At 44.6% G+C, this 14,819-nt stretch overlaps 1 protein-coding gene across 2 annotated transcripts in view; it reads right to left on the reverse strand.

Annotated features, from left to right (window-relative positions):
- LOC119162213 (FIGNL1-interacting regulator of recombination and mitosis) overlaps positions 1-14,819 on the reverse strand; it is a 58,994-nt gene that overhangs the window by 11,412 nt on the left and 32,763 nt on the right. Inside the window, exons 19-20 of one of the 2 annotated variants that reach the window (XM_075879147.1) lie at positions 3,298-3,408; positions 2,852-3,040 (exon numbers count right to left, since the gene is read on the reverse strand). In XM_075879147.1, coding sequence (XP_075735262.1) covers positions 2,852-3,040; positions 3,298-3,408 — 300 coding nt within the window. Of the gene's footprint in view, positions 1-2,851; positions 3,041-3,297; positions 3,409-6,372; positions 6,425-14,819 lie in introns of those variants that run through there. The other variant, XM_075879148.1, reaches the window with a different exon arrangement.

The following is a 14,819-nucleotide window of genomic DNA, read 5'->3' on the forward strand; positions in this document are numbered from 1 at the left end:
TGATGTTTTTAGTGCCTTAGTAAGTTTCACATGTTTGCAGACAGCTATAAAGGGAGTTATAAAAACTTTCAGGACAGCTTGCCTATGCAATTTGTGACTCCTGTCTAGACGTCTTCATGACATATTCAATATTTGTGTTGCACAGTTCGAGACTACTTCTCCATAGAGTTGTATCGTTTCGTGGGCGAGACACGCCAGCATGGATGATTGGCTGGGGATGAGCGGTATAGAGTCCCAACAGATTTTGTGTGCTGAAAGAAGGCGAACCCAGTGGAATGCAAGAATAGGTGGACATGAATGAAAATCTGTGCAATGCGAATGCATTTCACATTGTAGACAGCCATTTACATTGAAATCATTTATTGCAATTAGACACCAGACTGTGCTTTCCTTATTTTTTCCAACTGGCTTCACATCAGACTTCTTAAACCGCATCAGTATTTTTTTTGTGAGGGGGGAAGACTTTTGACAACACAATTGGTGCTTGGCAGGTGGATTTATCACAAAAATTTTGGCAGAAGAACGTGCGTGGTGCATTACACCCTAATTGATATTACAGCACCTATATCATTTCATTATTTCCCACACACAGGGCCCCAAATCAAAAGGCACACTTTTAATGTCGCCAAAGCTTGAGCACACACGCTCTTATGGTGCTCCAGTATAATGGAGTCCTGGCTTCATTCTAGGCAGGTGTTTAGAAACATGCCAAAATTGGTCCAAATTCATCATTCCAGAATAAATTACATGATATAGCAGAGAGCTTACAATTTAATAATGGGATTATAACACACAAAGCTACTAATTAAAGCATAAAAGTCACAAGCAGCAATTTTTCTGTTGGTCATCGTTTAAGATATTGAATCTATGCTCTATGACCTACTCCTTGCTTTGTTCTCATGGTTCCTGAATACATTTAGAGAAGTCTCAATCTATACATATTGCAAATGTGTTTTTTCACTGCTTTGTAGCTCTCGTAGCAAGTAGCTTCAATCTCCATTGAAGCTATGTCAACAATATAGATGCACTAGGACTGGCTTTAAGTATGCCACAATTACTACACTGCAGTTTAAAACAACAAATAATTTCACCTATTCCTTCCTTGGCTTCATTAGGTCGTGTCTAACAAAGCAAACGAGTCCCTCAGATCACTCCCCTTCTTTCCTTATTTCCTAGTGAGGGAGGTCTCGTCCTAGAAGACTTGATGCCTCCACATTGCATGCCGGGGTGTATTGATCAGTTTCGTTACCGTGCAATGTAACACCTTCTGGTAAAAAATAGCACTTCACACTCACTGCCTTGGCTATGTGCAGTACTAACTCTCCCAGGATTGCATGCACAGCAGTATCCAGCAAAGTGGACCCCCGTCGACTTTGTAGCCCGCCGACATACCTCACTTGGTAGAGTAAGTAATTCAAGGGTTGTGGGCTCACGCCCCTCACCGATGGTAAAGATGAAAGGTGTTACTGCACTATATTTAAAAGCTACAAAGAATGTCTCATATCCTTTCTTTAGTTTGACTGTCAGTTTCATTAGACTGCATATGCTAGTCGTTCATTCAGACTTTCTTTACGTTACTTCTACATCTTGTTAGTACAGCCGAACCCCGCTACAACGAAACTGACGGGGCGTGAAAAAAGTTTCATTGAAGCGAAAATTTCGTTGTAGTGAAATCTAAAAAATATAGCTGATCTCAAAATTCAAAAAGTGTCCACTGCTTCCTATTCTTTTCCAGCAGCGTCACGACGCGATTCTCACCCATGCATAGTGAGGCCATGGTGAAAGGCACACTGAAACAATGCCTATACCCGCTTTCGTGAAGGAACCAAACAGTTGCATTAACACATTAACATTAGCAGCTGTTTGCCGTCAAAGTGCATCCGACAACGTCGAGAGGCGGGCATGGTATCGTCGAGTGGCGAATTTTGCTTTATTCTATGCCATTCTTATCATACACCACTCGCGGGTAGCCGATTTTGTTAATAATGCGGATGAACAGCCGCTCTGATTAGTTACCACTATGACCAAGCACGAACAAAATGATAAGCATTGGCATAGGAAAAGGCATCGTTCTGAGGTCGCACCCACCAGCTGCGTGAAGGAAATCATAAACAGAGCGACTGAGCTTCAGGTTCGGATTGTATGCAGCTCAAAAGCAAGCCAGTGGCAAAAACAGGACAGTCTCATTGCTATCATTATCGAGCAACGGTGGGGCCCATGCTTGTTGAGCAACCGTGGTTTCTTGTGGTGCCAACACGTGTTTTAGACTTCGTCGATGTATTTTCAGGTTCTGAAAATGCATCAAAATGTTAAAGATTGTGTTTACTGTATAGTAAAAAATATCCGAGCCTGGAATCGCATTATGAAATTTCATTGAAGAGGGATGGCAGAGGAAAAAGTGTTCGTTGTGGCCACAATATTTATGCAATGACACTTATAGTCTGCCGACGTGGAACCGTGAATTTTTTGTTGTAGCGGAACTTTTCTTAAAGCGGTGTTCGTTGTAGCGGGGTTCGCCTATATACATTTAGCTTCCCCTAAGCTCTTTTTTTTTTCCTCGGTGTCTGTTTATTCCTGTAATAGAGAAAAATATATTGAAAAAAAGAATCAAGCCCTCCAAATCCCCTTATTCTCTTTTGCTAACCAAGACAGCTTGGGATGCATAACCTCATCAATTACATGAGTGTATACATGTTTGTTTACTTATCACTGTTCTTGAACACACTATTGCTATTAACATGGCTTTTCGTGTACATAATAGCGCAGAAATATCGATGCTACCATGATGAAAAAGTCTGTCACACTTTAAATCTAAGGCACTTGAAGAAAAAGTAGAACGATTTTAACATACCTTCATCAGAAATGACGTCACTGCTTCCTTCAGAGATGGCCACTCAATTGCTTTGGCAATTACAATGTCATACTGAGTAACTTGTGCAAACTGAGCAAATGAAAGCATTGCCATGTACCTGATAACATAATTTTTGGATGATAAAACAAAGCTGAACAATCTTGACAGTTTTTCACACACCTCTGTTTTCTGAAAAAATGAGTGCAACCCATTAATCAGATCTGCACCATAATTCTCACAAAGTAAGGCAATGAGTACTGGAGGCATAAACTTTTCTGTAGTAAAAGTTTTTTGGTTACTGTAAACCTGCAGTAAACACATTCTTATTGTTTGGTTATGCTAATACTGACTTGCTGGAGATCAAAATTAAGTGCTTTTTTTACATTTGAAAAGAGCACAGTGAATATAGGCATGGCAAGAATGTGTTAGAAAAATAAAACACACACCTGTGGACTAGAAATATTGGGCATTGCTCCAAAGGATGGCAAATGCAAGACAGTCGATGTTTGTAGAAAGTCAACTTCACTTTCATACAGAGATTCAAGAGCACTCAGCACCTGCACCATGCCAACATGACATTTTGTTTTCACCACTTCCTTCCAAAGTCATGTAATTAGAACTACTCTGTGGGTTTGCATTAAGCACTCAAATTATGTGTCAACATACTCTGAATTAAAAGTGCAACCCGACTAGTGACAATCTTCAGAATTTATGCCATGAAATTGTAACCTAATTGATTGTAAATTGTGACAGCACTATGACGACAAGTAGTGTTCCATGGTACAAGTGCCAATGAAGGAATTTTCAGTGAGGTGATGATAACCACAATTTATATGTACAAATATACTAAAATTATGGCAAGTAAATTATGACACCAACAACATAAACGAAACGCTATGAAGGGGGTACTAATATGCGTTAAGCCAGTCGCACTATTACCTTAAATGCAAGGGCCCAGAAACATGTATCGTACGACTAACTACAATCACATTATTCACCTTTAGAGGCAGATTGTCGTACGGATCTTATCCTTAAAAAATTGGCCCCGTATCTGCATGCTTCACTGAAAATATCGTCGAAAAACGATAGCCCTGCGTATGGAGAGAGTGAACAAAGCGTTGTTGCCCGAGAGAATCGGTGAATTCTATACTGGAAGCACTGCATTAGGGAGTCGCGATCCATGCAGCGAAGGCAAACGAGCGCATCGAGCCACGTTAGACACGAGCACCATCTGGCAGTTATCTTCGAAAATGAAGGAAGGCATGCGCGCTCGCGGAGAAAGATGCGTGCCTGTCTCGGAGGCGATAAGGAGGCCTTCTCCAGTATAAAGGCACACATACAAAACATCGACGTGTTGTTATGGTGCCTCATATATGCGCAATAATTGCTTTTTAATTGACAATCGCACAAGTATGAATGCTGAAAGTTAAGCAATATTGGTGGGTGCTGCGGATGGGGTTGGCCATTTGAAGTATCATTTGGTCACTTAGGTGCCATAACAGGGATCGTTACCGCAAACAAACAGAGAAATGAACAGACAGACAGACCGAAACTTTGGCATCGAAGATCCCCAAGAAAGACTATTGTCTTTAAAGAACTTCTAACCCATTGCATAACAAAAAGTGATTACGGAAATAAAAACACTGCTGGGTGAAGGGCAGTGTGTTAAGTGTGAAATATGGAGAAATAAGTTTTTCTTCCTGCTTATGCTTGTTCACATTCAAGCAAGACAGGGATGACAGTAAACCATCCATTACATTACAACAGTTAGGAACGTTCACCACCAGTGAACAAGAAATTGTGTGCTGTACATGTGTCCTAAGTGAAGTCTACAGTTCAGGACATCAATTTGTCAGAATTTGATAGTTACTGATAACTACTTTTCTATTTGTGTCCTAAATAGTACACCAAGATTGTTGCAAGCTTCAATTCATCACAAATGATATCAGTAGACTCGGAGTTTGCTGTGCAGCTAAGGTTTCATTTTAGAACATCGACAGCAATGGAAGAATTACTTGCTTTTGCTTCAATAAATGTAATAAGCTAGTCTGCCAGCACAATGCCTACAATGCAATGTGCTGTGCCTTGACATCCAGTTTACTATGACATGCTGATTAAGTGCACAAAGAGTACACAGAAATGAATAGAAGACAATTACAGGATTTATGCACTCTTTGAGAGACTTTAGAGCTGTTACAACACTTAAGAAGTCAGTGCAGTACAGCCCTTTGTATATTTAATTATTCATTGTGTTCAAAAGCTGAAAATATTCCACAGGTCTCAGCAGTAAACAGACTTGCTTGTGAGTGCAGAGTGCCTACAACTAAAAAGGATGGGCCAACTTTTGCATAAGAAATGCGAGCATGGATACTCAATGTATGTTGAATAGTACTTTAAATGAGGCTCTAGAAATTGGATTTGGATGTGTATATCTATAGCTGTGCTTGTTTACTTCTATGAATGATGTGTCAAAGTCAACAATCTCCTACAACCATAGCATTAATTCCATCACCAGGGCAACGAGAGTGTTTGAAAAATAGGACACCCATTTCTTCCCTGTCATTCCTGAATAATTTTGGCAGAATATAGCTCATGTAATACCACTTACAATCCTGTTACAAGTATGTTGACAGTTCAAGTGTGCTTTGAAGAAGTGCACAAAAGTGGAGTATGATAATGTCAAACAAGCTGACCACTGATTTGATTCGACATTAAGCATTTCTAAAGGACTTGCTCTTGAGACACCTATGACCATGTGAATGTCTAAATGGTGAACAGGGTTCAGCACTTTTTACACATTCAATGTAGAAAACTGACAGCTCACAGCCCCATGGTCTATAAGTTCAATCGTACGAGACTTTGTAAGAAATTATTAGGCACCCCCTATCACTACCCTATGTTGAGCATAACAAAGTTTTTTAAAATGTTCATTGTGTTTGGGTACTCAACTATTATATGTTTAATATCTATGTAATGACTTAAACTTGAGTTTAGTAAGATGTCTAGAAATTTTTATTCTTCAATTACTGACACATCCTGTCCACGTGATCTACCTTTTGGATCAGCAACCAGTTCTCATTACATGTTAAAAAAAGACACGGGTGTTTAATAGGAACTCTTCACAATAATTTTCGTTAACCGCGATACACATTTTGTCAGTCTCCTTGAAACTGTCCCTCGCACATGGTAAAACTAAACAATTCATAGCCCTCTGGACACTATCCATATACTTAGAGTATAGCATGGTTGACAGTATTGACTTTTGGAGTTAATTAAGCTTCACAATAAAGAGTAAAACTTAGCATGCTTCCCCAAATCACACCAGTCTACTATGTGAATGAACCTGACAATGCATATTGCCTATTTCGACTCAAAAAGTACAGTTGTACCAGTAGCCCTCTATAACACTGGGAATGCTTCCCCGAATACTTATTCTGAACAAGTCTCTTAGTTTCCATAACACAGTGTGGTGTCATATGCCTTTTCCTCGTAAAAAAATACTGAGAGGAAGAACTGCTTACGAGTGATGCACAAGAGATGATCGGATATTCACCAATCTTCTCTGAAGCCACACTGTAATGGGTCAAACAGTTTAACAAATTGCAGAAAATGAAGAAGACAGCAGTCAATCTTTTTTTTTTTTCCAAACTGCGTAAAAACATGCAGATACAAACCACTGAGTGTGTTACCTTTGACCCTGTACAGTTGCACTGCACGGTGTCATAATGAATTCAAACCAACTAGCCCACCAACGTGCTTTGGCAGTAAAACTATGAGTGATTTTGGCATTCATCCCAGTCAATCACCCACCGAATCCAACAGGGCAACAGTGCGACATGTAAAGAAATTGTAGATGCCACCTGTATGTGGCTACCAATAACACAATCATGAATACAAAGGTTAGTCATCTCACCAACCTGAAAGATTAGAAGTAAAATAAAGTAAAGGGAAGATGGGAAAGGTGGAAAATGAGAAAAAAGGAAGGCTAAAGGGAGGAATGGATAGAAAAGGCAACTACAGATTTTGTATGGGCGGATCTATCTGGGGGTACCATCTACATGAACTTGCAGTCAGTAATATTCTGCCCCTGCCAAGGACCTTCAGTGGAGATGCGAGACAAAAAAATGCGAGCTTTTTCCAATTTTAATTTTTATTTGCCTTCACAAGTTTAGTTCCTCTATGTTCATGAAAAAAAACCGAAGATAGTAATTAAACTCAAAGTACATCAAAATCGCTTTCAAAGAACAAAGGTGTCTACTGAAAACTAAAGAGAGCTCATTGTCCAGAGTCCTCTGGAAAATGTCACCTGGCTGCTTGCCCTTGTATTTCGCATGAGGATTTCAGTAAAGCCGCATACTCAAAGTAACCATGTGTTAGAAATGCACGTGCCCAACTTTCGCGGACACTGTGGACGTGATATGCTTCTTGAGAAAAAATTAGACATCACAGTGATTGTTAACGACCCTGAGCAACTTGGTTGGAATGTCAAATTGAAAGCAGATAAGCGTAACAAGAACAACGCCCCAAGCAAGCGTACCAGCAAGATTTCATTAAAGATGCTTCAAGGCTACAAGTCAAATTTTTGTGGATCGCAACTTTAGTAGCGTAGTGATACGGAAATTCCTTCGCAACCAACTCCTGAATTAAGACCACATGTGCGTCACCATTTATTAGAGGATCCCAAGTGCTCAAAAGATGCCCATAATCACCAGCGCTACCCTATAAAGCCCTGCGAAGTTGGCAAAATGGTATTTCTAAGCAAGGGCCCTGTAAACGCCAGTTATACGACTACAACTGAGCCGAAACCTGATGAACCTCTCGTCGACACACACGCTTTGCCTGCAGACACTTGCCGTGTCACTGACTTGGGTCCTGAAGGAAAAGGCCGATATTCAGGAGCTGCCTACGCCTCACTACTAAAGAAGTGTTGTCCTTCGTATAATGCATCACATCATGTCAATGACGCATCCAGAGAATCACAAGAAGACCAAGATTGTCCAAAACGACAACATTTTCTGCGCCAACGCGTAGAACCAGCCAGGCTTTGAGACTGCGTGTCATGATATCATTTTTTTTTCTGCCCGTGTGTTTAAAGAACTCCACTGTGCTAAGTTCTTATGACGACCGAAGTTTTTGTGTTTTTATTTCATTACTATGTGGCTTTTGCATCTTCAAGCCAGTCAAGATGGCTGGGAGATATGACTTTTATTCAATGGTTGAAGTTACAAACTGGTCACTTTATCATTGTTGTGATAAATTTAGAACATCTGTGCTGGATATTTTTTGTATTTTCTTGTTCATCTTGTTCCTATCGACTCAGTAAGCAAGCAGTTAAAGGAAGATGGCCGAACAATTGCAAGCACAAATTATCTAATTAACTTCACTGGAAGCAACTTAACAAGGACGTTAGGCGTTGCAGGATGGCCAAATGTTAGAAATGCACGTGCCCCTTTTCATAGTTAGTGATAGAAGACGTCGACGTGACTGAGTGATGCTCGTGCCGTTTCGCCTGTGTGGTGTTTGTAGCCTCCGTGGCTTGTGTTTTCATGATAGTTAAGTAAATCTTTCCCTTTTTTCAATGTCTCAGGTGCTTCAAAGACGCCGCAAGCTAACACATGATTGCCCAGCTTTTATGATGAAAGAAATCATCTTAAAAAACACATTTTTTTTAATGCACGGATGAGCTTTCACATATACCTTAAAAATTCATTTTTCTCAAAACCCATTTCTGGGCAACTGCTTCAGTTTGCACATCATTTCGGTAGTTCTGATAGCTCAACTGGCGTGAAATTTTGCCCACATATTCCTAAGCATGTGAAGGGTGCAAGTATCTCCGTTAAAACTTGATATCGCGTGTATACTTACAAATCTAAAGTAAGCAGTCATTATGAGCTGAGGGTTCTAAAAATACTCATATTACAATTTTTCCTGTTCTTTACATTGTCTTATAAGCACCTTCTTGGTACTTATTTGCACACTACAGTTAATGTAGAGCAATATGAGCGATTATTGGCTCAGAACAATAAAAGTTTAGTGGCACAGAAAGTTTGTCCAAAAAGAACTATACCTTACACAATGTCATGACAGCAAACAAAAACTGTGCAACTTACTGTAAAATTAATGCCATAGTTGAAATCAGCCTATAACATACAGCAAAAATTTAATTCTCCTAGGCTACATATTGTCTTGAAGAGTGAGGGTAGCCCGAAGACAGAAGACCGGGAGGCTCGTAGAAATAGAAGGGAATCCGTTTATTTGGCGAACTTGCGCCCACTAAAGGAAAGTATACACATCGGCTTAGCGGGTGGCGAACAGCGTGTTCGACAGCCATCGGGGAACAGAATGCCCCACTGGATAGCAAGGCGCATTCACCATCTGAGATACAGCCGTCGCAGAATCTGGGGCTATCTCGTAATCAACGAATGGTCGACGTGCGGGCCACGATCTTCACAGATGAATCGAGGTGCATCCTGGACCACGATAAGGCCGCATGCCAGCGGTATTGGCATGCGTAACACTATCCGCAATACGCTTCGCGGCATCGCTCCACTCCTCAACGTAAGCATCGACCCGATGCTTTGTTTAAAATAAAACAAAAACAAAATGACAGCCTGTGCGAAGGTAAATGGCAAATAAGCGCGAATCATGCGCACATAAACAAAACAAGAGATGCAAACAGGGAGAGTCCTTTAGCGCGCATGATAGGGATTTAAACGGGCGACGTGTACCACTTCTTGTCGTGCGCGGCGTCATTGGGATGAGCTAGCCCCATCAGGGACCACTTCATAGTCCACTTCACCCACTTGACGGATGACTTTGTATGGGCCGAAACAACGGCGCATGAGTTTTTCGCTTAATCCGCGGCAGCGAATGGCCGTCCAAACCCAGACTCTGTCACCTGGCCTGTATGTTAAATCGCGTCTCCGCAGGTTGTAGCGTCTTGCGTCGTTTCGCTGTTGGTCATTTATGCGCAGACGCGCAAGCTGCTGGGCTTATTCTGCGTGCTGAAGGTAGGCGGCCACGTCTAGGTTGTTTTCATCGGTGACATTAGGCAGCATTGCATCCAGGATAGTAACGGCATCCCTCCCGTGGGCGAGATTAAATGGTGTCATTTTAGTGGTCTCCTGCACTGCGGTGTTGTAGGCGAAAACCATGTAAGACAGAATTAAGTCCAACGTCTTGTGTTCTGTGTCCACGTACATAGCGAGCATATCGGCAATGGTCTTGTTCAAGTGTTTCGTGACACCGTTTGTCTGCGGATGGTATGCAGTTGTTCTTCGGTGATCTGTATGACTGTAATGTAAGATTGCCTGAGTAAGATCAGCCGTAAATGCTGTTCCCCTGTCTGTTACTAGTATCTCAGGTGCGCCATGCCGGAGGAGAATGGATTCGATAAAAAATTTGGCAACTTCTACGGCTGTGCCGTTCGGAAGGGCCTTAGCTTCAGCGTATCAAGTGATGTAATCAGTGGCCACTATGATCCACTTATTACCGGATGCTGACGTGGGGAAAGGTCCAAGCAGGTCCATACCAATCTGTTGGAATGGTCTTGATGGGGGTTCAATTGGCTTGAGCGATCCAGCTAGTTTTGTTGGACGTCTCTTCCGGCACTGACATTCACGGCAACTCTTGACGTACAGCGCAACATCTGAGGAGAGGTGGGACCAGTAGTATCGCTCTTGAATTCTGTGGAGTGTGCGTGTAAAGCCGAGGTGGTCGGCAGTGGGTTCGTCATGTAACGCTTGTAAAATTTCTTCTCTGAGGCTGCTTGGGACAACAAGAAGGTAAGCTGCCTTATTCGGTGCGAAGTTCTTTTTAATGACCACCCCGTTTTGCACACAGAAGGAGGATAACCCACGCTTGAACAGTGCAGGCGGTATGGAGGCCTTTCCTTCGATGTAGTTGATCAACTGTTGTAGGATCGGGTCTGAGCGCTGCTGTAATGCAAAGGTGCTGCTGCTGATAGGCCCAAGAAAGGCATCGTCGTCTTCATGGCTTGGTGGTAAGCCGACAGGTGCTCTTGAGAGGCAGTCTGCGTCGGAGTGCTTACGACCAGACGTGTAGACCACCTTCACGTCAAACTCCTGAAGCCAAAGGCTCCATCTAGCGAGGCGGCCAGAAGGGTCTTTCAAACTGGCCAACCAGCACAACGCATGATGGTCCGTTACAACCTTGAAGGGCCTGCCATACAAGTATGGGCAGAATTTTGAGGTGGCCCATACTATCGCAAGACACTCCTTCTCAGACGTGGAATAGTTCACTTCCGCTTTCGACAGTGAGCGGCTTGCATACGCGATGACACGCTCGCAGCCCTTGTGCTTCTGAACGAGAATGGCACCTAAGCCGATGCTGCTGGCATCTGTATGTATCTCAGTTTCGGCATTTTCATCAAAGTGACCCAGCACCGGCGGCAACTGTAAATGTTGTTGAAGTTCTTTGAATGCCTCACGTTACGCAGCTTTCCATTTGAAAGGGGCGTCCGACTTGGTGAGCTGTGTCAAAGGGTCAGCAATGTGTGAGTTCTTGATGAGCCGCCGGTAATAGGCGCACAGTCCTAAGAATCGGCCCACTGCTCTCTTATCTTGCGGCTGAGGAAACTGTGCGATAGCGGCTGTCTTCTCGGGATCTGGTCTTACGCCATCTTTGCTTATAATATGGCCAAGGAACTGTAGTTCTTCATAGGCAAAATGGCATTTTTCTTGCTTCAGTGTCAGCCCTGATGACTTAATTGCGTCCAGTACCGTCCGGAGCCTTTTCAGGTGGTCGCTAAAGTTGGAGGCGAAGACGACCACATCGTCCAGGTATACGAGACATATTTGCCACTTGAGGCCTGCCAGTACAGTGTCCATTAGACGCTGGAAGGTTGCTGGGGCGGAACAAAGTCAAAATGGCATCACTTTGAACTCATACAATCCATCCGGCGTGATGAAGGCGGTCTTTTCTCGGTCTCTTTCATCAAGCTGAATTTGCCAATACCCTGTCTTCAGATCAATGGACGAGAAGTACCTTGCATCACTAAGACGATCTAGGGTATCGTCGATCCTTGGTAAAGGGTACATGTCCTTTTTGGTTACACAATTCAATCGTCGGTAATCGACGCGAAACCGAAGACTTACGTTTTTCTTTTTGACAAGGACGACCGGTGCTGCCCATGGGCTTTTCGATGGCTGAATTACATCGTCGGGTAACATTTCCTCAACTTGCTCTCGGATGGCCTGGCGTTCACGTGCCGACACACGATAAGGGCTTTGATGGAGAGGACGGATGTCTTCTTGTGTTATGATTCGATGCTTTGCGAGAGAAGTTGGTCGGGCCTGTGAAGAAGTGGCGAAACAGTCGTCATAACGTTGAAGAAGGTTCTGGAGCAGTTGCTGCTTGCAGTGAGGCAAGGAAGGGTTAATGTCGAATGACAGCTGCGAGTTGTGCGTCTGTGGGGTGATGGTCGCTGGATTCGAAAGGGCGAGGGTGTCGCTGACTTCCGCAACTTCATCGAAAAAGGCAATGGTCTTGTCTTTGGCTAGGTGACGGTGTTCTTGGCTGAAATTTGTTAGCAGCACTGGGCCCTGTCTATTCCGGAAGTCCGCAATGCCTCTTGCGATTGCGATCACGGCCAAGCAAAAGCTGTATGTTACCTTCGACGACGCCATGGGCATTTTCGGCAGTACCAGTGGTTACGGTGATTAGGGTGGTTGATCAGGATGGGACGCTCACGTCATTCTCGAGCACACGGAGGGCTGCGCGATTATGTGGTGCCGAGTATGAATTTATGGCTTCATCCGAGGAAAGTTTGATGGATCTGGACGCCAGGTCGATAACCGCGTGATGTTGAGTCAAGAAGTCCATGCCGAGAATGATGTCATGGGAGCACTGTGGGAGCACCAAGAAAGTCGCAAGGTATGTGTGACCATGGAATGTCACCCTTGCAGTACATCGCCCCGATGGGGTGAGGAGGTGGCCTCCCGCTGTGCGGATCTGCGGGCCGTCCCAAGCCGTCTTAACCTTCTTCAGTTGTGCTGTCAATGGCCCGCTGATGACCGAGTAGTCAGCCCCTGTGTTAATCAAGGCAGTTATCGGGTGGCCGTCGATAGATACTTCAAAATTGGTGACACGTGGGCTGGAGTTGCGCGTTAGTTTTGGGTTCGGGTCACGGCTTTGTCTTGTTGCTTCGTTTTGCTTCGTCTCGCGGCTTGGGTTGTTGTGCGTTGTCGTCGTCGTAGATGATATGCTGTCGTCATATATGGTCGTCGGTGGAGGGTTTTCAGCTTTTCCTCTTGAAGCAACCTCACCTCCAAAGGTTGCTGGTTTTAGTTTCCCCTACCGGGGCTTGGGGACCTTCTTCGTTCGTTGTTGCTGCCGTTCGGTGACGCGAAGCGTGGGGATGGCGGTGATGGAAAACGGCTGGACAAGTACTCTGTATGGCGCAAGTAGTCTTCGATTGCCGGAGGTCGTTGTCCAGGTCGTGGCCGTGGTGCCCGAGATGAGAAGCCATGCAGTCCCATCCACCTGTAGGGGCAGTGTCGAAGAATGTGGCCGGCCTCACCGCAGTGAAAGCATAGGGAACGGTCGTCGGGAGTTCTCCAGGTGTCGCATTTTCTTGGGCTCGGGCGTCTCTCGTATGTAGGTTGGGCGGGGAAGGACGGATGGCTACTTGGGGCTGCAGCGTACCGTCGCGGACTGGGCTCGTTTCGTCGGGGTGGCCTAGTGTTCACTGCAGCGGCGTAAGTCATTGCTTCGGCCTCTGTTCCAGTCGTCCCTGATGAAGACTGGACTTCATCACGCACTATGTCAAAGAGAGATGCTGCTTGGGGGAGCTGGGGGGTAGAAGGTAGCAATCAACGTAGTTCTTCTTTAACCACTTCTCGAATAGCTTCCCGCAGATCATTGGTGGTTAGCCCACCTCGGATCGGTTCCGAGTAGAGCGAGCTGAGCTGAAACGGGCGGTTGTATTGCCGAGTCCGGGGATCCAGGGTCATTTCTATGGTGTGCGCTTCTTCAGTAAATTCGGCGACTGTTTTAGGAGGGTTTCTTATGAGGCCGGCGAAAAGCGACTCCTTCACCCCTCGCAATAGGTATCCGACCTTTTTGTCTTCGGTAATGTCTTGGTCCGCTCGCGGAAAAAGACGTTTTATTTCTTCAATGTACACGTTTAGGGTCTCATTGGAATGTTGGGTCCTCGATTCTAGCAGCAGCTGGGCCCTTTCTTTTCGCATGATGCTGGTGAAGGTCCTGAGCACCTCATTCTTCAGAAATTCCCAGGTGGTCAGTGTGGTCACATGGTTTTCATACCACGTTTTGGCGGGGCCATCCAGGGAAAAATAAACGTATTGCAGCATCATTTCTTCATCCCACCTGCTTATGGTAGCCACGCGCTCGAATTGGTCGAGCCATTCTTCTGGGTCTTAAGCGACATAACCATGGAAAGTTGGAGGCACCCGCGGCTGCTGCAGAATGACAGGAGTGGGTGATTGCGGGGTGCTCATGGTGGCTGTGGAAGCGTCCTTTCGTGGTCGCGTGGGGTCCGCTAGCAGTCCCAGCTCAGGTAGCAGGTTTCGGAGGCGGCGGCTGCTTCGAGTATCCATGTCTTCAGCGTCCTCGTTCTCTCCAGTGGCTGTTTTAAGGTCGTTCACGTCTTGTGGATACCTAGCACCTCCACCAGATGTCACGTAAGAGAGAGGGTAGCCCGAAGACAGGAGACTGTGAGGCTCGTAGAAATAGAAGGGAATCCATTTATTTGGCGAACTTGCGCCCACTAAAGGAAAGTATACACATCGGCTTAGCTGGTGGCGAACAGCGTGTTCAACGGCCGTCGGGAAACAGAATGCCCCACTGGATTGCAAGGCGCGTTCACCACCGGATATACAGTCGTCGTAGAATCTGGGGCTATCTCGTAATCAACGAATAGTCGACGTGCGGGCCACGATCTTCGCAGATGAATCGCCGTGTATCCTGGACCACGATAAGGCCGCGT

This window comes from Rhipicephalus microplus, chromosome X, assembly GCF_043290135.1.
Source record: "Rhipicephalus microplus isolate Deutch F79 chromosome X, USDA_Rmic, whole genome shotgun sequence".
NCBI classification, from domain to species: domain Eukaryota; kingdom Metazoa; phylum Arthropoda; class Arachnida; order Ixodida; family Ixodidae; genus Rhipicephalus; species Rhipicephalus microplus.